This window comes from Cherax quadricarinatus, chromosome 66, assembly GCF_038502225.1.
Source record: "Cherax quadricarinatus isolate ZL_2023a chromosome 66, ASM3850222v1, whole genome shotgun sequence".
Taxonomy (NCBI): Eukaryota; Metazoa; Arthropoda; class Malacostraca; order Decapoda; family Parastacidae; genus Cherax; species Cherax quadricarinatus.
Genome location: NC_091357.1, coordinates 7,210,954 through 7,234,852, shown reverse-complemented (window position 1 = coordinate 7,234,852; position 23,899 = coordinate 7,210,954). Strand labels below are relative to the sequence as shown.

The 23,899-nt window shown below is 39.3% G+C and overlaps 1 protein-coding gene across 2 annotated transcripts in view; it reads left to right on the top strand.

The window, feature by feature from the left end:
* Positions 1-23,899, top strand: part of LOC128704203 (uncharacterized) — a gene marked incomplete at its 5' end in the record, with an annotated part of 80,594 nt that overhangs the window by 870 nt on the left and 55,825 nt on the right. For both annotated transcript variants that reach the window (XM_070099054.1, XM_070099055.1), the window contains 5 exon segments: positions 932-1,333; positions 3,800-3,996; positions 10,638-10,793; positions 11,000-11,146; positions 13,252-13,540. In XM_070099054.1, coding sequence (XP_069955155.1) covers positions 932-1,333; positions 3,800-3,996; positions 10,638-10,793; positions 11,000-11,146; positions 13,252-13,540 — 1,191 coding nt within the window.

The following is a 23,899-nucleotide window of genomic DNA, read 5'->3' as shown; positions in this document are numbered from 1 at the left end:
AATAATTCTGAAATGATTAATATTTAAAAATAAATATGGTTCAGTACTGATTTTTTTTTATTTCAGGCTACCATAGTTATTTCTTTAAATAAATATATAAAATAATACAGAGTGAGTGAGTGATTGATTGTGTGTGTGTGTGAGTGATTGTGTGTGTGTGTGTGTGTGTGTGTGTGTGTGTGTGTGTGTGTGTACAAGTACCATCCAACTTACGACCAGGCTTGGTTCTGACCAACCGGTTGTAAGTCAAAATGGATGTGAGTCGAACCTTACTACTGAATATCAACATCACACTTATGTAATGATTTTATTTTATTGTTTTATTTTGGTATTTCATTTTTTACTTTACTTTTTATGCTGTTAGTACTGTATTTTATACCTTAAGGTTTAGGATAAACACTATGTACAACACAAACAGTTGTTTATTTCCCAGAAAGTTGGCATAAAAAACATGGTCGTAAGTCATGTGGTCATATGTCAACCAGGTTGTAAGTCGGATGGTAGGTGTGTGTGTGTGTGTATGTGTGTATGTGTGTGTGTGTGTGTGTGTGTGTGTGTATATAATATATATATATATATATATATATATATATATATTCAGGGAAACCGGCAGGCCGGACTTGAGTCCTGGAGATGGGAAGTACAGTGCCTGCACTCTGAAGGAGGGGTGTTAATGTTGCAGTTTAAAAACTGTAGTGTAAAGCACCCTTCTGGCAAGACAGTGATGGAGTGAATGATGGTGAAAGTTTTTCTTTTTCGGGCCACCCTGCCTTGGTGGGAATCGGCCGGTGTGATAATAAAAATATATATATATATATATATATATATATATATATATATATATATATATATATATATATATATATATATATATATATATATATATATATATATATATATATATATTATAATATAATAATATTTTTTTCAGGCAGCACAACAGTACTTTGTTTTGTCTTCCGTTATGCTAGACAAGCAGTTTGAGATTTATGATTGGAATGAAACTTCAGCCCACCTGAGTAATACAGTCATCAGTCTTCTTTTGGATGTCATGAAGACAGAGATAGCAGCCAGGTTTCTGGAGGAGGAGCCTCTGACGTGGTCGACCGACACTCTGAAGTTCCACGGTTTCCTGGCCGAGGCACAAAAAATTAACAAATGGAATCGATCCGTTTCGTTTAGTTTTGAGCCAAACAGTATTCCAGATGGAGTGCACTTAGTGCAGTCTCTTGTGCACAGTCGGTCACCATACAATGTTACCAATGACCTGGTTACTTCCCAAGTTGTTAATGTTGACTTGCACGTGCCAAGCAAGTTTCTTCGGCAGGTTAAGGTAAATTCCTAGGTAACTTTTTTGATGAATTGGCCAGAGATGTGAATTAATGCTTATTTCACTTTCTGAAGTTTAAGGGTGTACTGTAGAGTACTACAGCCTCTCCTTACTTAGCAATGTACTCATTTACTAATAATTCAGACTTACAGCGGGCTCTCTGACCAGTATGCGTACCTAAATATTGTATATTGGAGCTGATTTCCTCTATTGTGTTTATTTCAATATACAGTACACTACTGTATAAACATTTAAAAATATACCAGAAATGTTATAAATGGTGCAAAGATGGCATTAAAACAATATCAGAGATGGTTGACACAAACTCACTACCATTATAGTATGCTCCTTGCTTAGCGAGCAAATTCATTTACCGACGTGGTCTTAGGAACGGAACTCCATCATTAAGTGAGGAGAGGCTGTACTGAAATACTCAGTGGCATTCTTTTTCATTGAGGCTTTATTCTTTGTTTAGTTACAGTGCAGTAATTAAGTAAGCACGTTTATTTTGGTACAAGCCAACATATAGTACAATTATCATGCATTGTAACATGTGTGTAAATTACCTAGGATAACCCAAAAAAGTCAGACGAAGTGATTTATTTCTATTGTGGTCATTTGTTTTATATACAGGAGGGCACCACTTCACCACCACCTCAGGTTAGGTTCTGGGCTACTGCTGTAAATTGAAAATTGCTGTAAAGTTGATTATAGCCATTTTTTCAATTTCAAATGCATATAAAAGCCTGATATCATGTTTACACTATATTATATTAAGTATGCAATATAGCTAGGCTTAAAAAAATACATACACAGTACACACATTACTTACCTAAATTATTTTTGTTCTCGGCTTATAGTGAGTGGTGAATATATTTATTGTAGGAAGTCTGAATATATAAAGAATGGGAATACAATTGAAAACCGCTGTATGTATTAGCAAAGCACTGTAAAGTGAAGCGCAGTAAAGTGGGGCCTGCCTGTGTTCTCCTCTAAGTATAGTGCTGTACTAACATATTGTATTATTGTTTGAAGAATTAAAAGCATCTTAATGAATCATTCAGGAATGTACCTTTTCAGCCTAACTCCCTGAATCACTAGTTTCTAGACCTTGCTACTCTTGCTCACTCGGACCTTTATAATTCGTTTTTTTTGTCATTTTGGAACTGTCCTGAGGATATATGGTTCATTTGTAAGTGAATTACAGTAGCTGACATGAGGAAGTTTGTGGAAGAAGAAAAAATTAATTAACAAGAATTAAAATTATTCATAAGAAAAAATTGTTCATGAACAAGAAAAAATATTTGTGAACAGGAAAGAAAATCATTCATGAGCAAGAATTAAATATAAATTTTTATTAAACTGAGTAAAAGATGTTTTTGTTCATTCATCAGTATGTAATAATGTTATACATTAATACATACACATACACAAATACCTCACACATAGGAGAAAGAAACTTATGAGGACTGAAACATCGTCATAAGTTTGTTTCTCCTATGTGCGGATTATTTGTGTTTTTTCAGTGATTGTATTGTGCCTTTTTATTCTTTATACATTACAGGTTGGCAGTCACTGATCCAGCAATGGCTAATCCGATTCCATCACCAGTTTTGCACTAATTTCAGCTAGCATCTCTATTGTTAGGTTAATTCAGTTGACAGGTGAACTGCTAAAAGGTCTAGAGCAACGCAGTTTTATAAGTTTCAAAAATAATGAATGTTTATATGCCGGATTAGTGATGATTGACCTGTTGTACAAATGAGCCACTCAGAATCTTACCTACAGTGTCATAATTGGAGGTGGCAGCTGTAACTAGAAAATAGGCATTTCATGATACCTGAACAGCCAGGATGGGAAAGCAGATCTCTTTTTTGACACACACTGAGCAATGCTTACAGTATTTTTTCACCTCTTTACTTATCAGAAAAATCCTAGACATTGCATTCATTCTCAATCATATTAAGATGTGTTTACCTGGAGTTTACCTGGAGAGAGTTCCGGGGGTCAACGCCCCCGCGGCCCGGTCTGTGACCAGGCCTCCTGTGTATGTTAGTTTTCATTGTTGTTTCTGACATTAGTACAGTCCAGGTTCCATTGTTGTGTCTGACATTAGTACAATCGAGGTCCCATTGTTGTTAATGACATTAGTACAATCCAGGTCCCATTGTTGCTTCTGACAGTACAGTCCAGGACCCATTGTTGTTTCTGACATTAGTATAGTCCAGGTTCCATTGTTGTTTCTGATATTAGTACAGTCCAGGGGACCTTGCACCTGAAGCTGCAGCTTATGGATTTAGAAACTTGAGATACATCTTACAATTTTGTGGTTTTCCTTGTTGGCAAAGACAACCTTTAGTGTCCCATCGAGGAACACTGTTCAATAAATCATTCCAGGTGTTGGTTGATGTTGCTATTTACTTTTGGATGTAGGTGGAGAACCATGCATTTAAGACAAATATATTTCAGGTTAAAGTCCAGCGCTCACAACTGCTTCTGGGCGATGAGTACGACTTTCGACGGCCAGGCTATCTCACACCCCAGACTCTGAGTGTATATGAGTTTGTGGTTGCTGCAGAACATGATTCTTTAGTACTGCACATTCTTCTGCAAATCACCAAAGTTCTGAACTCTGAATATCCAGTGGCAGCACTATTACTTATTTGGTAAGTGACTGATTGTATAATTTGTGCTGTGTTAAAGTCAAAGAATAACTCAATAGGTCCCTTTTTTCAATGAGCTGTAGCCAGGTATGAGATGTTGCTCCCTCTTTTCTGTCCTTCATTGTGTGTAGTGGCTGATTCATTTTATAAATATAAACACAAAGTATGATAACCCAGTGTCAATGAATCATAATGGGTTTAGATTCCTGGAACCAGTACCTGCCCAGCCTAAATGAATTGTGATAGCCTAGCCTCCTGGAACCTTGCCCAGCCATGCATTTTAAGTCGTTGAGCAAAGCTTCAGGGGGTTTAGGATGTTGCATATTGCTACTGAGAAGAGGAAACTGATACCTGTGTAAGTTAAGAGTACTGCACATTTCATCAAGCTTTACCCAGTTCTGAAACCTTCTGAAGTGTCATGGATATACGTAACTAAAATTATATGTACATATGCAGCTACCATCAGGAAAAACAAAAACAGTTTCTAGTATTAACAAATTTAGAAATTTTGGGGGGCATATTTAAAAATCATACTTACAAATACCATGGCATCAACATAGGTTGAATGTTTTGCTCTTGTACCTAAAACGTATGAACTTTATTTTGTGATCTGCATCATCTGTTTTCTGATCTACACCATCTGTTTTATATCTGCACCATCTGTTTTGTGATCTGCATCATCTGTTTTGTGATCTGCATCATCTGTTTTGTGATCTACGTTGTCTGTTTTGTGATCTGCGTCGTCCCTTTACAGCCCAGCCGTCCCCCACCTGAGACTTGCTTTGGACCTTTGTTCGCTTTATTAGGTGAGCAAAGTTTCAGGTGTGTGGAGGCTCGGCCTACTCTTCTAACAAGATCATCTGAAATACTTCAGTATATCCATTGCTTAAGGTCCATGCAGGATAAACTGTTAGCAAAAAAAAAATTACAATAAATTGGGCCATGCTAGAGTTGAAATAAGTTTAGGCTTAGAGCTGCCTTTAATAAAAAATATCAGGATAATGTTTTACATGAAATGTAGATTTGATGAATTACTCTTAGGTTTAAATAATTAGGGCTTTTACTTAATATCAATGCAAAATTTAATAAAGGGTACCTTAGAGGAATGCATATATTGAACTGATAATTAGTCATTTGTACATACATTATTCCGTATTTTTATTATTTTGGTAGTTTTAATACACCGGCTATCTCACACGAAGGTAGAGTATCGCAAAATAGGAAACACATCCAGCATCACTCATTCAATAGCTGTCTTTGCAGAAGTGTACAGACCTCGCAATTCAAATGACCTTCTGACCTGCAACATCCCCATCCCTCTTTCAGAGTGTAGGCACTATTTTACATCTTTTCTAAATTCCTTCATAAGTGTTACCTTGCTCACACTCTGACGGCATGTCTCAATATGAAACCCACTTGTCTTCACTAATGCCAATGTGATTTGCAATACTGTATTTTTTTTTTTCGTCATTATTCACCATTATATTCACGACATGCACAATTATCATTCAGCACTAATATGTATGGAACTTGTTGCCAAACTTAACACACTTATGATAATGTACACTAGGTTTACTAATTGTTAGCCCATAGAGATCAACAATTTATAATTAAGACAAAAATGAGTTCTGAAGGGATTCATGGAAACCGGTTAGCCAGACTTAGAGTCCTGGAGGTGGGAGGTACAGTGCCTACACTCTAAAGGAAGGGTGGAGATATGTCACAGTCTTTGAACTGTAGTATTGGCATGCCTCTGGCAAGACAGTGATGAAGTGAGTGATGATTAAGGTGTTTCTACTTTTTTGGGTCACCTTACCTCAGTGGGACATGGGCGACTTGTTAAAAAAAAATATTAGATACAACTCAGCATAGTCGGGTCATTATACTCACAGGTTATCAGGGAGGTCAAAGGTTTGATCCTCAGGTTAATATAGCATGTTTCTCTTGCAGTTAGTGAATGTAGGGGTTGCCTTTATCACTCTTTGCACCATATAACCCACATGGCTTGAACACTTCAAATAATAACTCCTCTTTTGTGGGTTCCTCATTTTCCACTTTGTAGTAAGTACAGTGCGAATAAAGAGGCACAATACTGAGACTGGAACAATATATAAATAACCGGCACATAGAATGAAACGTAACATGACCAAAACATCGTAAGTTTCATTTTCCTATAAGCAGGTATTTGTGTATAATAAGTACAGTATCTGAATTCATGTAGTATTACACATTAAGCTTAAGAGTTTCCGAGAGAATATTGAGGTCAGGCTATGTAATGCTTCAGGTTGTGGTGCTTGATAAACATTTCCCAGTTTTTTATAGGAAGATAAAGTGCTAACATTCAGTGTGTACTGTGGTACTACATTTGTATATTTTTTTTGTATTAACATATTTTCTGAAATAGTGTTAGTTATTATGTTTTGGATTTCTTTGATGTTACAGTTTCTTAGGGGTGGGTGTTATAATGTAGTAAGGATGATGTAAAATGCCAAGTTTTAATTTTCAGTTGGTAGGTTTATTGTCATTATTCATCTTTGTTCCTTTGTTCCTACAATACCTACAGTGTCCTCTAGGTAAGAGTCTTCCTCACCCATTTCATTGGGGAAGGTGGTGCAGTAATACTCTTGCAAATGCTAGTCAGTTTATTAATGAACCAGTATAAAAAGGATTATTTGGTGTTCTGGTAGCGGGGAGTAAATGATAAACTTGTTCGGAGGCTTCTTTGTTTATTGAAAATGTCGTGGTGGGTACACAGGCTTGTGTGTTTGTGCCCATGGCCCAGGCAGGGCCATCCCACGAGAGAGAGCTGGGAGTACTTGTGTCTTGCTGCTAGGCCGCTGTGTGAGTGAGAGCGTGGCAAGGCCAGGCAGGCTGAAGTGGCCACCGAGAGGCCTGGCTACAGAGGGCAGCATCTGAGTGGCGCGAAATATGAACTAAGCTGGCAGACAGTACAGGCTGTCTACATACGCTTGGCCACCTACCGAGCGTCGTCCCGATGTGACAATACTGGTGGTAAAAGGAGCTTTGGTCTCTCTCTCGTAGGAACAGGGCACAGAACACAAAATAAAACATATATATACACATATGAACATGGAAAAAAAACTTCCTACAGGGAGGGTAGAAAAAAACATGTGGGGTGTGCTGAACATCGTGGTCATAGGCAGTGAGTGTCGAAGGGCATCACTGCACGCCTTCCTGCGTCTGGACAGATACTGCAACACAGGAGACATCGCTGCGGCTGAGCTGTGACGTAACAGGTTACGGTCTCCTCTGGAACGGTGAAGCAGTCATCGTAGGAGTCGCTGCAGGTTTTCACTCAACCTGGGGCACATGCTGGTGCCCTCGAGTGAGGCGTCGACAAAACTCGGCAACTGGGCAGGACTTCTGGCAAGCGACTCAGGAGGACACTTCTCGACTGGTACTGTCGCTGGGCTGTCACTGCCGGTGAGCGTGGAGCGAGTTGTGGAGCGAGTCGTGGCAGAGACGACTGGGCGAAACATCTGGGAGTGGTAACATCATACACCAGACTGCAGTGAGAGAGCTAACAGTCAAAGTGACATCTTCTTTGTGCAGGCTGCTCACTGAAGCTTGTGACACAAGGCTGACACAGCGTGTCATTCTCTCGACAGTTGGAGTTATAGCAGAGGTTAGTCTAAGCGTCCCCAGACTTGTTTCTCTACATATAACTGCATTCTGACGGTCTGGAGGTGAAGTGAAACAAATCTCGATGGGAATCATAGCAGGTACGATTTTGCAGAACATCACGAGCGACGAGCATAAAAGCTTTCTGTACAAGAGGCTCGGTCACTCGGGGGCTGAGTAATCAGCTGTCAAACGCGCTGGTCACACGGGTGACTTAACACACTGATGCTACTCAGGTCTGGCTCAGACCTCACTGGACACACGGAAACTTGAACACACCCGCGGTACATTCGGTACAACATGGCTTAAACTAGCAAATGATGCTTTTCTGTGTATAAAACTGACACTAAGACATACTAAAATGTGAGAACACTGACTGAGAGGAATTAATTAACACGACATAGTGGACCCCCGCTTAACGATCACCTCCCAATGCGACCAATTATGTAAGTGTATTTATGTAAGTGCGTTTGTACGTGTATGTTTAGGGGTCTGAAATGGACTAATCTACTTCACAATATTCCTTATGGGAACAAATTCAGTTAGTACTGGCACCTGAACATACTTCTCAAATGAAAAAATATTGTTATTCGGGGGTCCACTGTATATCTTCTCTCAATCTTCTCAACAATACTGAAACAATTACTGAACACTCGATGGTGACATCATGTGATGTCAGGCGTGATGACGCGAGGTGACGTCAGCAGCACTGTGATGTCAGCAGACATCTCGAGGTGACGTCAGGCAGACATCGTGACGTCATGAAGTCGGGCAGCATCGTGGGTGACGTCGATGTGATGCGGGCAGCAGACCACAGCATAAGGCCTGGGACATCTGGTAACTCACGTGGCTGGTAGATCCACGTGACATCGCCCACACCCAATGTGGCGTCGTGATCCACGTGGCGTCGTGATCTACGTGGCATCGTGATCTACGTGGCATGCTGATCCACGTAGCTTCGAGTGGCCTCGGGCACTCAGATACACAGCTCTGGCAATGAATCACACGAAAAACAGCAGAAAACACAGCAGAGGGAGTGGGCAGTGGTGAGTGTATGGTAGACGGGTGAGCGTGAGTAGGGCGAGCATGGGCAAGGTGAGGAACAGCCACTTCCTCTCCTCCTCCCCCACCCACAAACACGTGCAGAAGCTCACACTGGACGCAGAAATCACCACGAAACTCACCTCTGGCTTACTGAAACAGCTGTGCTGAGCTGAACAACGACAGCAACATACAAGTGACGCTGAACACGTGACTTGAGAAACAGCGTGGGACACTGTAGCGTGGGGTCACTTACAACTCTTGGAGAATTTCGGCCTGGATCCTGCTTGTACCTGTGTCTGGATGCTCAAACGTGCAGACACGACGTCAGGATAACTCGTTGAGAGACGGATGCTTGTTGTGTAGGATGATGAAGTGAAGATGACTTCATACCTTCCTTCCTCTCTCTGGGCAAACACAACTGCTGCGACCACCGCTTTCCACCATTTATAAAAAGGATTGTTTGGTTGGTATGGTAGCGGGGAGTAAATGATACGTCTTCGGAGGCTTCTTACTTTATTGAAAGGTCGTGGTGGTGGTGGGTACACAGGCTTGTGTGTTTGTGCCCATGGCCTGGGCAGGGCCATCCCACGAGAGAGAGCTGGGAGTACTTGTGTCTTGCTGCTAGGCCGCTGTGTGAGTGAGAGTGTGGCAAGGCCAGGCAGGCTGAAGTGGCCACCGAGAGGCCTGGCTACAGAGGGCAGCATCTGAGTGGCGCGAAATATGAACTAAGCTGGCAGACAGTACAAGCTGTCTACACCAGTATTAACTTTTTATGGCCTTAGAAATATGATGCTCAGCCAATTGAGAAATTTAGTTAAAAAAAATTAATCTGTTAGGTTAGGTGAGGTTTCTAAGTTAGGTTTAGTCCAGAAATAAAATCTTTACATTAGCTTTGTGTTCATTCTACAGGTCCACATCCCTTTATCTAAAATTCTGAAATTTGAAAAGTTCTGAAAACCGAAGTTTTTTTGTGGAGTGTGGAGCATCAGTAATCTCTACAGAACTCCAACGCCGCCACATGGTGGCGTGACCCAGCACTGACAGCCAGAGTGGCAGGCCTCAGTTGTGTCTCAGTGCTTGCAGTGTTCACACGTGCATCTGCTGTTCACTGATATTTTGCTTTTGCTTTTTATTTTGTGACTGTGTTTAATTTCACTGTGAAAATGTCAAAAAGAGCTGCAGATACCCCTATGGGTAACAGTGAGAAAAAGAAAAGAAAGCATCTGACGTTATCAATAATGCAGAAAGTAGAGTTACTGCAGAAGCTTGACCGTGGTGTGTTAGTGCAGTGTCTTATTGACGAATATGGTGTTGGAATTACCACCGTTTATGATTTAAAGAAACAGAAAGACAAGTTATTGAAGTATAGTGACAGTGATGACCAAAAACTAATGAAAAATAGGATGATGATGATAACATTTTGAACACAGGTGAAAAAGTCCCCATAGACGATATGGTGAAAATGTGTGATCACTTAATTGTGGCCTTGAACAACATTCATTTATCAGTGAGCAAGAGATTATGGCAGTTTACTCAATTAAAGAGAGATTGCTTAGACAAAAACCTATGTTAATAAGACAGATGACACTTGGAGAAGTCTTTAGAAATGCCGTCTGTCAGTCGTCTTGAGAATCATGTTCCTGGTCTTTAATTATCCCATTACTATTTCATTTATCAGTATAATACTCTATAAATAAACCATAGTAGTATTTGTAGTCTTTATTTATCCCACTTAGTGTGAATATTCATACATTTTTGCTACAGTGTAAATGTTTGATTATGGGGTGATGCCCTAGACCCCACCTTCATTCTGAAATTCAAAAAATTCTGAAATTTGAAACACTACTGGCCCCAAGGGTTTCGGATAAAGGGATGTGGACCTGTACCTTGTACTGAAAGGCATTTATGGATGTCAGTTGTAAAAGGAAAAGAAGTTGACTGTGATTATCTATTGACAGCAACAGTATGCAGAGCCTGAAGGAGCCGGTATACAAGGTGGAACTAACAGCCACAGATGAGCCTTCACAGGTGTCACTCTTGGTACCACCACACCAGCTGACTCACGGCAAGAAACTGCTCATCATCATGGATAAAAATAGCTATGAAAATAATTGGTAAGTTGAAATTCTCATTTGCATTTTCAAATTAAATACAGTAGATGTTAATATACCATAGGTGTGTAGTGAATTTTGTTAATGCTGGAAAAGTAAATTTAATAGAAATACATACAGTATATGTAAGATGGTTCTATTTATGAGTACCATAAAATTAAGAACAAGTGTTTTTATGATATTATAGACTATGTTTTAAAAAAATCCAGGGCAAGATACAACTCAAGTGAGATAGGTGCTGATTTCTTGGTGAGTGGTTGGTGGTCACAATGTCTGGTGTGGGGAGACAACCAGTGGCATGCCCAGAACTGCTCTGTCCTGGGCAAGGAGTCATCCTGGGATTACACATCATGCAGGTAAGACTCGGCATCATTTATATTGTGTTATGTAGTACTCTGACTTCATGGGAAAGTGGAAAAGAATCCTTCCTCCATAAGATAAGATAAGATTTTCTTGGGATTTTTAACCCCGGAGGGTTAGCCACCAAGGATAACCCAAGAAAATCAGTGTGTCATCGAGGACTGTCTAACTTATTTCCATTGGGGTCCTTAATCTTGTCTCCCAGATCTTGCCACCAGGCCACCGGAGCAAGGGGCTAACATAAGAACATAAGAATGGAGGAACATTGCAGAAGGCCTGCTGGTCAATACAAGGCGGGTCTTATCAAAAGCACCCTTTCCCAAAGCTACCCAAGATTTTACTCTACCCACGACAGCAGTCAAATCCAGCCCTTCCTGCTCATATATTTGTCCAGTCTCTTCTAAAAGCCTCCCAGGGTCCTAGCCTTAATTATCTTACTCTGAAGATTGTTCCACTCTGAAAACCAATACACCTACCATCCGACTTACGACCTGCTCGATATACGACCACTCGACTTACGACCATGTTTTGTATGCAAATATTCTGGGAAATAAACAACTGTTTGTGTTGTACACAGTGTTTCTCCTAAACCTTATGGTATAAAATACAGTACTAACAGCATAAAAAGTAAAGTAAAAAATGAAATACCAAAATCAAACAATGTGATGCTGATATTCAGTAGTAAGGTTCGACTTATGTCCATTTTGACTTACGACCAGTTAGTTGGAACCAAACTCGGTCGTAAGTCGGATGGTAGGTGTACTTACCTGTGTCCTTTCTAAATCTAATATTTTTTTTTTCTCCAACAAACCGGCCGTATTCTACCAAGGCAGGGTGGCCCAAAAAGAAAAACGAAAGCTTCTCTTCTTAAATTTAGTAATTTATACAGGAGAAAGGGTTACTAGCCCCTTGCTCCCAGCATTTTAGTCGCCTCTTACAACACGCATGGCTTATGGAAGAAGAATTCTGTTCCACTTTCCAATGGAGGTAAGAGGAAATAAACAAGAACAAGAACTAGAAAGAAAATATAAGAAAACCCAGAGGGGTGTGTATATATATGCTTGTTCATGTATGTATAGTGTGACCTAAGTGTAAGTAGAAGTAGCAAGATGTAATAAAGTTGGTAGAATTACTGACAATATGTAAAGTAAAAGGACACGAGTGCAACTAATGTGACATTTTATTGTGGCAACGTTTCACTCTCCAGGAGCTTTATCAAGCCATTACAAACAATACATGGACACAGAGGGTATATAAAGGCTCAGAGTGAGGTGTAATACTAGTATTGCACAATAAAATGTCACATTAGTTGCACTTGTGTCCTTTTACTTTACATAGCAAGATGTACCTGAAATCTTGCATGTTTATGAGACAGAAAAAAGGACACCAGTAATCCTACCTACCATCATGTAAAACAATTACAGGCTTTCATTTTACACTCACTTGGAAGGACGGTAGTACCTCCCTGGGTGGTTGCTGTCTACCAACCTACTACCTGAAAAATCAAAATTTATCCAACTTAAATCCATTATTCCTGGTTCTTACCTGAGTCAATATCCTCAGTATTTTATTAATATCGCCTTTGTTTATGCCCATCATCCAATTATATACTTCATTGATATCTCCTCTCATTCTACTGTATTTTGAGGGGTTCCTAGGAGATAAGGTGGTGAAAAAATACACATGGGGATGGTCGATAACACGTATATTGGCAGAGTCTTGAGGGGAGTATAGCCCAGCCTACCTGTTCTTGCCTGTGCCTATACTGGAACTGAGAGGGAGGCCTGGAGGCAACCGCTCACATGCGTCACTGCGTGACGTCACACATGGTAGCCATTGAGCCTAGCTGGATAGGGGCCCCTATATATACACTGTAATATGGTGATACACCTACGACATACTACACGAGTATATCACAAGGGAATTCAGTAACAACTATATCTAAAAAGAAGAATTTTTGTTTTTCTTTTTAAGTCACCCTGCCTTGGTGGGAAATGGCTGCCGCGTTAAAAAAAAAAAATGTAGTACTCTGCTAGTGATTTTGGTAAATGTATCTTTTGCCACAAATCTGTTAATTAATAATGCAAATGTTCTCTTACAGTTGCAAGTCATACTACTCAGTGTATGGAGCCCAGGCCATTCCTATACTGGATGAAGAGAGTAAAGTCAATGTCAATGAACTAATGCTTCGTGAGACATATCTGGCCCTCTATTTCATGGTGTTACTCTTGGTTGTCTATTTTATGTTGGCACTGGCACTGCAGACATCTGACAGACACCGTCTCAGACGACGAAATATTTGGCTGCGTGACAACAAGCCAGAGCACGAATGGGCATATTTACTGACCATCAAGACCGGTACTCAGTGGAATGCTGGTACCACTGCCCGGGTAAGACATTTGTCTTATTTTACTTGCATATTTTTAGGAGCAAAAAAGGTAAATTGTTCTGTTGGTCTATAAAATAATTTGTGAAGATTGTTGCAGTAATTATTCTTTGTATAAATTATATAATTTGTTTTGTATTTAAAAATACAGCCCATTATAGCTGTGATAATTTAACCAAGATTTAACCAGATTGTAACCTGGAGTACCACAGTACAGTACTGTGCTGTGTAGTAATTTTATAGTACTCTACATAATTTACAGTAATTGTAATTACATTTTTGTAGTGGAGATGAGATGTAAACATGCAGTGACTTCGAATATCTTTGTGAGTTAGAGGAGCTGCAAATATTGTAGATGATTGAGAAGATGTGCCAGACTCGGCTGTCTTTATTAGTTCAAGTTTCTGCTTAACACCGAGAGCTGCACCTTGGGGCCAGTACTTGCTTTGGAAGACACTGTTAACTGCACTTTACTTAATGTGTTAATAGTCACACAAAACACTGTAAATCCAGGGAGAACTGCAAGCTGAATGACAAGTGTGTGTGAGTGCAGACAATAAACTGGCCCAGGTGGCCTATGGCTCAGGGAATAATGAAAACAGATGTATCCTGCTTGTGGCCACTCTGGCCCATACAGGACAAATGTCCGAGTCATCAGACTGGGTCCGATGCTTCAGAAGACAACTGCGCACTACTGCTATAAACAAAATCTGGAGTTACAGATTTTTTCCTAGTATATTGCCTGATGCTTCTAGCCTTGTTTTCCTCTTTGAGGCTTCCAACCTTCATCCAGCCAATTTTTTCTCATCCAAAATTGCTAAAATCTGTTAAATGGAAGTCAATTAATAAATTCCCTCTCAATTTGCATATAAACATTGCCTTCAGCATCCTCACAGTTTAGCACAGATGATGCAGAGGATATAAAAACACTGTATGTATTGACTGGTATGCAGGAATTGACTAATCACATTTGTGTGCTTTCCTGAGACTCCTGTGGTGATAAAAATGTTAAAATGTAAAAATGTTATGGAGGGAGTAGTAGGTAAATTTGGGGTGCCAGGGGTAAATGTAAATGGGGAGCCTTTAATTGAGCTATGTGTAGAAAGAAATTTGGTAATAAGTAATACATATTTTATGAAAAAGAGGATAAATAAATATACAAGGTATGATGTAGCACGTAATGAAAGTAGTTTATTAGATTATGTATTGGTGGATAAAAGGTTGATGGGTAGGCTCCAGGATGTACATGTTTATAGAGGGGCAACTGATATATCGGATCATTATTTAGTTGTAGCTACAGTTAGAGTAAGAGGTAGATGGGAAAAGAGGAAGGTGGCAACAACAAGTAAGAGGGAGGTGAAAGTGTATAAACTAAGGGAGGAGGAAGTTCGGGTGAGATATAAGCGACTATTGGCAGAAAGGTGGGCTAGTGCAAAGATGAGTAGTGGGGGGGTTGAAGAGGGTTGGAATAGTTTTAAAAATGCAGTATTAGAATGTGGGGCAGAAGTTTGTGGTTATAGGAGGGTGGGGGCAGGAGGAAAGAGGAGTGATTGGTGGAATGATGAAGTAAAGGGTGTGATAAAAGAGAAAAAGGTAGCTTATGAGAGGTTTTTACAAAGCAGAAGTGTTATAAGAAGAGCAGAGTATATGGAGAGTAAAAGAAAGGTAAAGAGAGTGGTGAGAGAGTGCAAAAGGAGAGCAGATGATAGAGTGGGAGAGGCACTGTCAAGAAATTTTAATGAAAATAAGAAAAAATTTTGGAGTGAGTTAAACAAGTTAAGAAAGCCTAGGGAAAATATGGATTTGTCAGTTAAAAACAGAGTAGGGGAGTTAGTAGATGGGGAGATGGAGGTATTGGGTAGATGGCGAGAATATTTTGAGGAACTTTTAAATGTTAAGGAAGAAACAGAGGCAGTAATTTCATGCACTGGTCAGGGAGGTATACCATCTTTTAGGAGTGAAGAAGAGCAGAATGTAAGTGTGGGGGAGGTACGTGAGGCATTACGTAAAATGAAAGGGGGTAAAGCAGCTGGAACTGATGGGATCATGACAGAAATGTTAAAAGCAGGGGGGGATATAGTGTTGGAGTGGTTGGTACTTTTGTTTAATAAATGTATGAAAGAGGGGAAGGTACCTAGGGATTGGCAGAGAGCATGTATAGTCCCTTTATATAAAGGGAAAGGGGACAAAAGAGACTGTAAAAATTATAGAGGAATAAGCTTACTGAGTATACCAGGAAAAGTGTACGGTAGGGTTATAATTGAAAGAATTAGAGGTAAGACAGAATGTAGGATTGCGGATGAGCAAGGAGGTTTTAGAGTGGGTAGGGGATGTGTAGATCAGGTGTTTACATTGAAGCATATATGTGAACAGTATTTAGATAAAGATAGGGAAGTTTTTATTGCATTTATGGATTTAGAAAAGGCATATGATAGAGTGGATAGAGGAGCAATGTGGCAGATGTTGCAAGTATATGGAATAGGTGGTAAGTTATTAAATGCTGTAAAGAGTTTTTATGAGGATAGTGAGGCTCAGGTTAGGGTGTGTAGAAGAGAGGGAGACTACTTCCCGGTAAAAGTAGGTCTTAGACAGGGATGTGTAATGTCACCATGGTTGTTTAATATATTTATAGATGGGGTTGTAAAGGAAGTAAATGCTAGGGTGTTTGGGAGAGGGGTGGGATTAAATTATGGGGAATCAAATTCAAAATGGGAATTGACACAGTTACTTTTTGCTGATGATACTGTGCTTATGGGAGATTCTAAAGAAAAATTGCAAAGGTTAGTGGATGAGTTTGGGAATGTGTGTAAAGGTAGAAAGTTGAAAGTGAACATAGAAAAGAGTAAGGTGATGAGGGTGTCAAATGATTTAGATAAAGAAAAATTGGATATCAAATTGGGGAGGAGGAGTATGGAAGAAGTGAATGTTTTCAGATACTTGGGAGTTGACGTGTCGGCGGATGGATTTATGAAGGATGAGGTTAATCATAGAATTGATGAGGGAAAAAAGGTGAGTGGTGCGTTGAGGTATATGTGGAGTCAAAAAACGTTATCTATGGAGGCAAAGAAGGGAATGTATGAAAGTATAGTAGTACCAACACTCTTATATGGGTGTGAAGCTTGGGTGGTAAATGCAGCAGCGAGGAGACGGTTGGAGGCAGCGGAGATGTCCTGTTTAAGGGCAATGTGTGGTGTAAATATTATGCAGAAAATTCGGAGTGTGGAAATTAGGAGAAGGTGTGGAGTTAATAAAAGTATTAGTCAGAGGGCAGAAGAGGGGTTGTTGAGGTGGTTTGGTCATTTAGAGAGAATGGATCACAGTAGAATGACATGGAAAGCATATAAATCTATAGGGGAAGGAAGGCGGGGTAGGGGTCGTCCTCGAAAGGGTTGGAGAGAGGGGGTAAAGGAGGTTTTGTGGGTAAGGGGCTTGGACTTCCAGCAAGCGTGCGTGAGCGTGTTAGATAGGAGTGAATGGAGACGAATGGTACTTGGGACCTGACGATCTGTTGGAGTGTGAGCAGGGTAATATTTAGTGAAGGGATTCAGGGAAACCGGTTATTTTCATATAGTCGGACTTGAGTCCTGGAAATGGGAAGTACAATGCCTGCACTTTAAAGGAGGGGTTTGGGATATTGGCAGTTTGGAGGGATATGTTGTGTATCTTTATATGTTTATGCTTCTAGACTGTTGTATTCTGAGCACCTCTGCAAAAACAGTGATAATGTGCGAGTGTGGTGAAAGTGTTGAATGATGATGAAAGTATTTTCTTTTTGGGGATTTTCTTTCTTTTTTGGGTCACCCTGCCTCGGTGGGAGACGGCCGACTTTTTTAAAAAAAAAAAAAAAAAAAATATATATATGATACATACTGTGACCTTCAAGCACAAACATTTATTGTGGCGGTGCCATGAGATTATCCCCTCACTTTTTCATTACCCACTGTACTGTCCTCACTAATATCAATCACTAACACATTCAGCATTTGTGTAAGTAAATCTAGGGTAAGTGAATGATTGCTAATGGCACAGCAGTTTGTGGTTACTTTTTTTTTTTTTTTTTTTTTTTCAAAAAATTTTGCGACATAGAATGACAGTTTCAGAAAGGGGCCTGCGATAGTCAAAGGGTTAATATTTGCCGAACTAACAATAACAATAATTATGTAGATAAATGGTTCAGAGAACCGACAGGTTGATAAATTAGAGGCACATGCAACACTTGAGTATCTTTAATGTAAAGTAAAGTAAAGTTTATTTCTTTGTAAAGGTTACAATGTGTAATTACAATTTTGATTTGCTAAGTACAAAGATAGCCACTATCATGCTGAGGCATTTTGGGCAAACTAATCCTAATACATAGTAACTAATTAAAACTAGATAAGATAACAGTACATAGTAACTATACTTAAAACTAGACAAGAAGTAGTGGTTAACTGTTTTACAATCTTATTTAAACTTAATACAAATGTGAGGTAGTAAGGTGGAGTAGGGTTTGGTAAAATAACCTTGAAATTGCACATAAAATCTATCTTCCAAGTAATGGTTCAGGTGGTAATATTTTATGGATTGGCAGAATTAAAAACCTAGAGGTCATATAATAAAACTAGTTAGCAGATGTTTTGGTTGATTTGGTTAATATTGAGAGATAAAATGATTTTTTAGCAAAGTCCTAAATTTATAAGTTGTCAGGGGATCCTTGACTTATTCCGGTAGCGAGTTCCAGATCTTCAGGCTCTTTGTGCATAGCGTTCTTGCATAGTGAGAGACTGACTCGAAGGATATTAAAAATTGCCTTATGCCTTGTGTTGTGACTGTGCATTCTGTTGTAACTGTCAAGGAGTAGTTTTATGGGAGGGTTTACAGTGGAGTTTAATGTTCTATATATGTAGTAGGCACAATAATATGAGTGTATGTCTTGTATATTTAGCATGTTGAGTCTTTTGAAAAGTGGTGGGGTGTGTTGTCTAGCACAGGAGCTGGTTATCACCTACACAGCAGCTTTTTGTTGGGTTATTAAGGGTCTAAGGTGGTTGGCTATGGTTGGGCCCCAGGCACAAATACTATAGGTGAGGTAAGGATATATTAGAGAGTGGTACAGGGTAAGGAGTGTCGTTTGTGGTACATAGTATCGTATCTTGGAAAGGATTCCTACTGATTTGGAAATTTTCTTGGCTATGTGATGGGTATGAGACTGAAATTTAAGATTACAGTCAAGGAGAAGACTTAGAAATTTGCCCAGAAATTTGCCCTCTGTGTGTCTTGATACAGGGGAACCATTTATCAATATGTTAAGTTGGATATCTAAGGCTCTTTTGCCAAACAGCATGAAGTATGTTTTGTCTATGTTGAGAGTGAGTTTGTTGGTCATCATCCAAGTATATATCTTTAGCAGTTCATTGTTTACAGTGTTTCTAAGTACAGCTGGGTCTGAATGGGAGTAGACATATGTAGTGTCATCTGCGAATAGAACTGGTTTAAGGAGTTGGGATGTATTGGGGAGATCATTGATGTAGATGAGAAAGAGGAGTGAGCCTAGGACACTACCCTGGGGCATTCCTACAGCTACAAGTTGGACAGTGGAGTTCGACTCCATTTGCATATACATACTGGTGTCTGTCATTAAGATAGGATTTTAGGTAGTCAAGAGAATGTCCTCTGATTACATAATGATTCAGTTTCAGGTGGAAGAGATTGTAGTCAATTGTATCAAATGCTTTTCATAGGTCAATGAAGAGTCCCAGAGGATATTCATTTTTATCACGAGCTGTGTATATTAGTTCAAGCATTTGTATAATAGCGTCATTCGTACTTTTTTTTGGTCTAAACCCAAACTGGCATGGGTTAAGTATGTTGTTGGATGTAATGTAGGAGTAAAGATTCTTGTATATTATTTTCTCGAATATCTTGGAAAGTAAGGGCAAGTTTGATATGGGTCTATAGTTGTTCAAGTCAGTTGGATCACCTCCTTTGTGGATTGGGGTGACCCATGCTGTCTTGAGTATAGATGGGAAGGTTGAGGATGCTACAGATTTGTTAAACTTTGTTGCAATAATGGGTGACAGCTCATGTGCATCTTTTTTATATATGAATGGTGGCAAGTTATCTAGATCACCTGCTTTGTTTTTTAATGATTTAATGACGAGTGAGACTTTAGTGGAATTAGTTGGAGCTAGAAATAGACTATTTGGCTAGCTGCCAGTGTGGTACTCGTTTGGCTGGGTATTTGAGCTAGGAATTTGACTTGCTAGCTTTGATCCTACAGTAGAAAAGAAGACATTAAATTTGTTGGCTGTGTCTATAGGCTGTATATGAGGTTCATCTAGTTTAGTTAAGTTTATCTCTCTATTTCCAGACAGTTTTGTAGAGCCCAAAATTTTGGAGAGGGTTTGCCAGGTACTTTTCATATCACCTTTTATTTCACGAAATCTGTTTTCATAATACATTTGCTTTGATTTTCGTATTAGATTTGCGAGTATTGATGTGTATTGTTTAGTTAATTCTTTAGTAATTAGGCCTAATCTGAACTGTTAGGTAAGACACATATGCAACAGTTAGGTATCTTTATTATGAAACGTTTCGCCTACACAGTAGGCTTCTTCAGTCAAGTACAGAAAAGTTGATAGAAGCAGAAGATACTTGAAGACGATGTAATCAGTCCATCACCCTTAAAGTTTTGAGGTGGTCAGTCCCTCAGTCTGGAGAAGAGCATTGTTCCATAGTATGAAACAAAATTGTTTCATACTATGGAACAATGCTCTTCTCCAGACTGAGGGACTGACCACCTCAAAACTTTAAGGGTGATGGACTGATTACATCGTCTTCAAGTATCTTCTGCTTCTATCAACTTTTCTGTACTTGACTGAAGAAGCCTACTGTGTAGGCGAAACGTTTCATAATAAAGATACCTAACTGTTGCATATGTGTCTTACCTAACAACCTGTCGGTATTTTATACCATTTTAATGTTCTAATCTGAACTGTTTTTCAAATTGGTGTTTTTTATTAATAGATTTGAGGATACTTTTTGTTAGCCATGGGCTTTTTAGTCTCTTTTCTGTGATCTGTTTCATTTTGATTGGACAGTGCTTGTTATAGAGGTTTAGGGTTTTATGTAAAAAAATTTTGACATCTTTATTAATATTATTACTGTCAGCTGCAAGTATCAGATGGTGTTTATTCAACTCTGACTCAATTATCATGTTTCTAAGATTACTGCTAAGAGTATAAGTATTTGTGTGTGGTAGTCTGTAGACTGCACCAGCTGTTATAGATTTCTTAAGGGTTTTTGATGTGAATTTAGCTATGATATATTCGCTGTTTTCGTCCTGTACATTAATTGATTTCATATATTCTAGTTCATCAGAGTAATAGATGGCAGTGCCTCCTCCTGGTTGGTCAAGCCTGCAGTTATGCATGGCTGTGTAACCAGGTATGGTAAATTTGTCTGTCAAATCTTGTCTGAGCCAGGTTTCAGTAAGTATAATGAAAGTTATAGTAGCATTTAGAGACTTCAGTAATGCAAGGAGGTCATCATAGTGTTTACGCAATGATCTAACATTATAGTTAAAGACTGTAACGTTCTTGCTGGCGCTGAGGAGGGTATTAGCCTGACGAGCGGTGTAATAATGGCAATTACTGTTAGGATTATTTGTGCAGTTCAATAAGAGGTTGATATCAGGATTGATAATTGCATTTATAAGGGGTATGTAGAGAAATAAGCTGTTACAATTATTAAAAAAAACAAAAAACATTTGTTGTTAAACCACTAACAAATATGAACATACGGACTAAGATAATTATTTTAAATCTAAAAATAATGGAGCTACTGAATATAAAAGTAAAACAATGAAAATAAGATAGTTTAGCACCTGAGATAGGACCCTAATTAATTTAAACTTAAAAGTAACGTTTTGCCACACAGTGGCTTCATCAGTCCATACAAAGGAAAGTGGTGAAGGACAGGAGGAGTTTGTGGTAATCAGTCCCTCAAGGGACTGAGGGACTGATTACCTCAAACTACTCCTGCTCTTCACCATTCTCCTTTGTATGAACTGATGAAGCCACTGTGTGGCGAAACGTTTCCTCATTAAAGATACCCAAGTGTTGCGCATGTGTCTAATTTATCAACAATAATTATAGCAATAACTTTTTTATGTGGTATGGATAGCTTGCTTTTATTTTATTATATAAAATTGGCTGAATTCTGACCAGGACATAAAGTAAATATTAGCCAAAATGAGGTATATTTGGTCCACCATAATAGCACCTAAAATGCAGGTGTAATCACAATTGTGAAAAAAATTGTCATTATGTTCTTCATCATGGAACTGAAATCTCTTAATATATTATAAGTAACAACCATGTTATCTAATCTATGGAAAAAAATAGTTGCGTGAAGTGTTGGAAAAAAAAAATGGACACATTAACAGAAATGGGGTCGAAGAGGTATGGGGTGGGTTTAAAAATGTAGTGTTAAAGTGTTCAGCAGAAGTTTGTGGTTACAGGAAAGTGAGTGCAGGAGGGAAGTGGAGCGATTGGTGGAATGATGATGTAAAGAGAGTAGTAAGGGAGAAAAAGTTAGCATATGAGAAGTTTTTACAAAGTAGAAGTGATGCAAGGAGGGAAGAGTATATGGAGAAAAAGAGAGAGGTTAAGAGAGTGGTGAAGCAATGTAAAAAGAGAGCAAATGAGAGAGTGGGTGAGATGTTATCAACAAATTTTGTTGAAAATAAGAAAAAGTTTTGGAGTGAGATTAACAAGTTAAGGAAACCTAGAGAACAAATGGATTTGTCAGTTAAAAATAGGAGAGGAGAGTTATTAAATGGAGAGTTAGAGGTATTGGGAAGATGGAGGGAATATTTTGAGGAATTGTTAAATGTTGATGAAGATAGGGAAGCTGTGATTTCGTGTATAGAGCAAGGAGGAATAACATCTTGTAGGAGTGAGGAAGAGCCAGTTGTGAGTGGGGGGGAAGTTCGTGAGGCAGTAGGTAAAATGAAACGGGGTAAGGCAGCCGGGATTGATGGGATAAAGATAGAAATGTTAAAAGCAGGTGGGAATATAGTTTTGGAGTGGTTGGTGCAATTATTTAATAAATGTATGGAAGAGGGTAAGGTACCTAGGGATTGGCAGAGAGCATGCATAGTTCCTTTGTATAAAGGCAAAGGGGACAAAAGAGAGTGCAAAAATTATAGGGGGATAAGTCTGTTGAGTATACCTGGTAAAGTGTATGGTAGAGTTATTATTGAAAGAATTAAGAGTAAGATGGAGAATAGGATAGCAGATGAACAAGGAGGCTTTAGGAAAGGTAGGGGGTGTGTGGACCAGGTGTTTACAGTGAAACATATAAGTGAACAGTATTTAGATAACGCTAAATAGGTTTTTGTGGCATTTATGGATTTGGAAAAGGCGTATGACAGGGTGGATAGGGGGGCAATGTGGCAGATGTTGCAGGTGTATGGTGTAGGAGGTAGGTTACTGAAAGCAGTGAAGAGTTTTTACGAGGATAGTGAGGCTCAAGTTAGAGTATGTAGGAAAGAGGGAAATTATTTCCCAGTAAAAGTAGGCCTTAGACAAGGATGTGTGACGTCACCGTGGTTGTTTAATATATTTATAGATGGGGTTTTAAGAGAAGTAAATGTGAGGGTCTTGGCAAGAGGCGTGGAGTTAAAAGATAAAGAATCACACATAAAGTGGGAGTTGTCACAGTTGCTCTTTGCTGATGACACTGTGCTCTTGGGAGATTTTGAAGAGAAGTTGCAGAGATTGGTGGATGAATTTGGTAGGGTGTGCAAAAGAAGAAAATTAAAAGTGAATACAGGAAAGAGTAAGGTTATGAGGATAACAAAAAGATTAGGTGATGAAAGATTGGATATCAGATTGGAGGGAGAGAGTATGGAGGAGGTGAATGTATTCAGATATTTGGGAGTGGACATGTCAGCGGATGGATCTATGAAAGATGAGGTGAATCATAGAATTGATGAGGGGAAAAGGGTGAGTGGTGCACTTAGGAGTCTGTGGAGACAAAGAACTTCGTCCTTGGAGGCAAAGAGGGGAATGTATGAGAGTATAGTTTTACCAACGCTCTTATATGGGTGTGAAGCATGGGTGATGAATGTTGCAGCGAGGAGAAGGCTGGAGGCAGTGGAGATGTCATGTCTGAGGGCAATGTGTAGTGTGAATATAATGCAGAGAATTCGTAGTTTGGAAGTTAGGAGGAGGTGCGGGATTACCAAAACTGTTGTCCAGAGGGCTGAGGAAGGGTTGTTGAGGTGGTTCGGACATGTAGAGAGAATGGAGTGAAACAGAGTGACTTCAAGAGTGTATCAGTCTGTAGTGGAAGGAAGGCGGGGTAGGGGTTGGCCTAG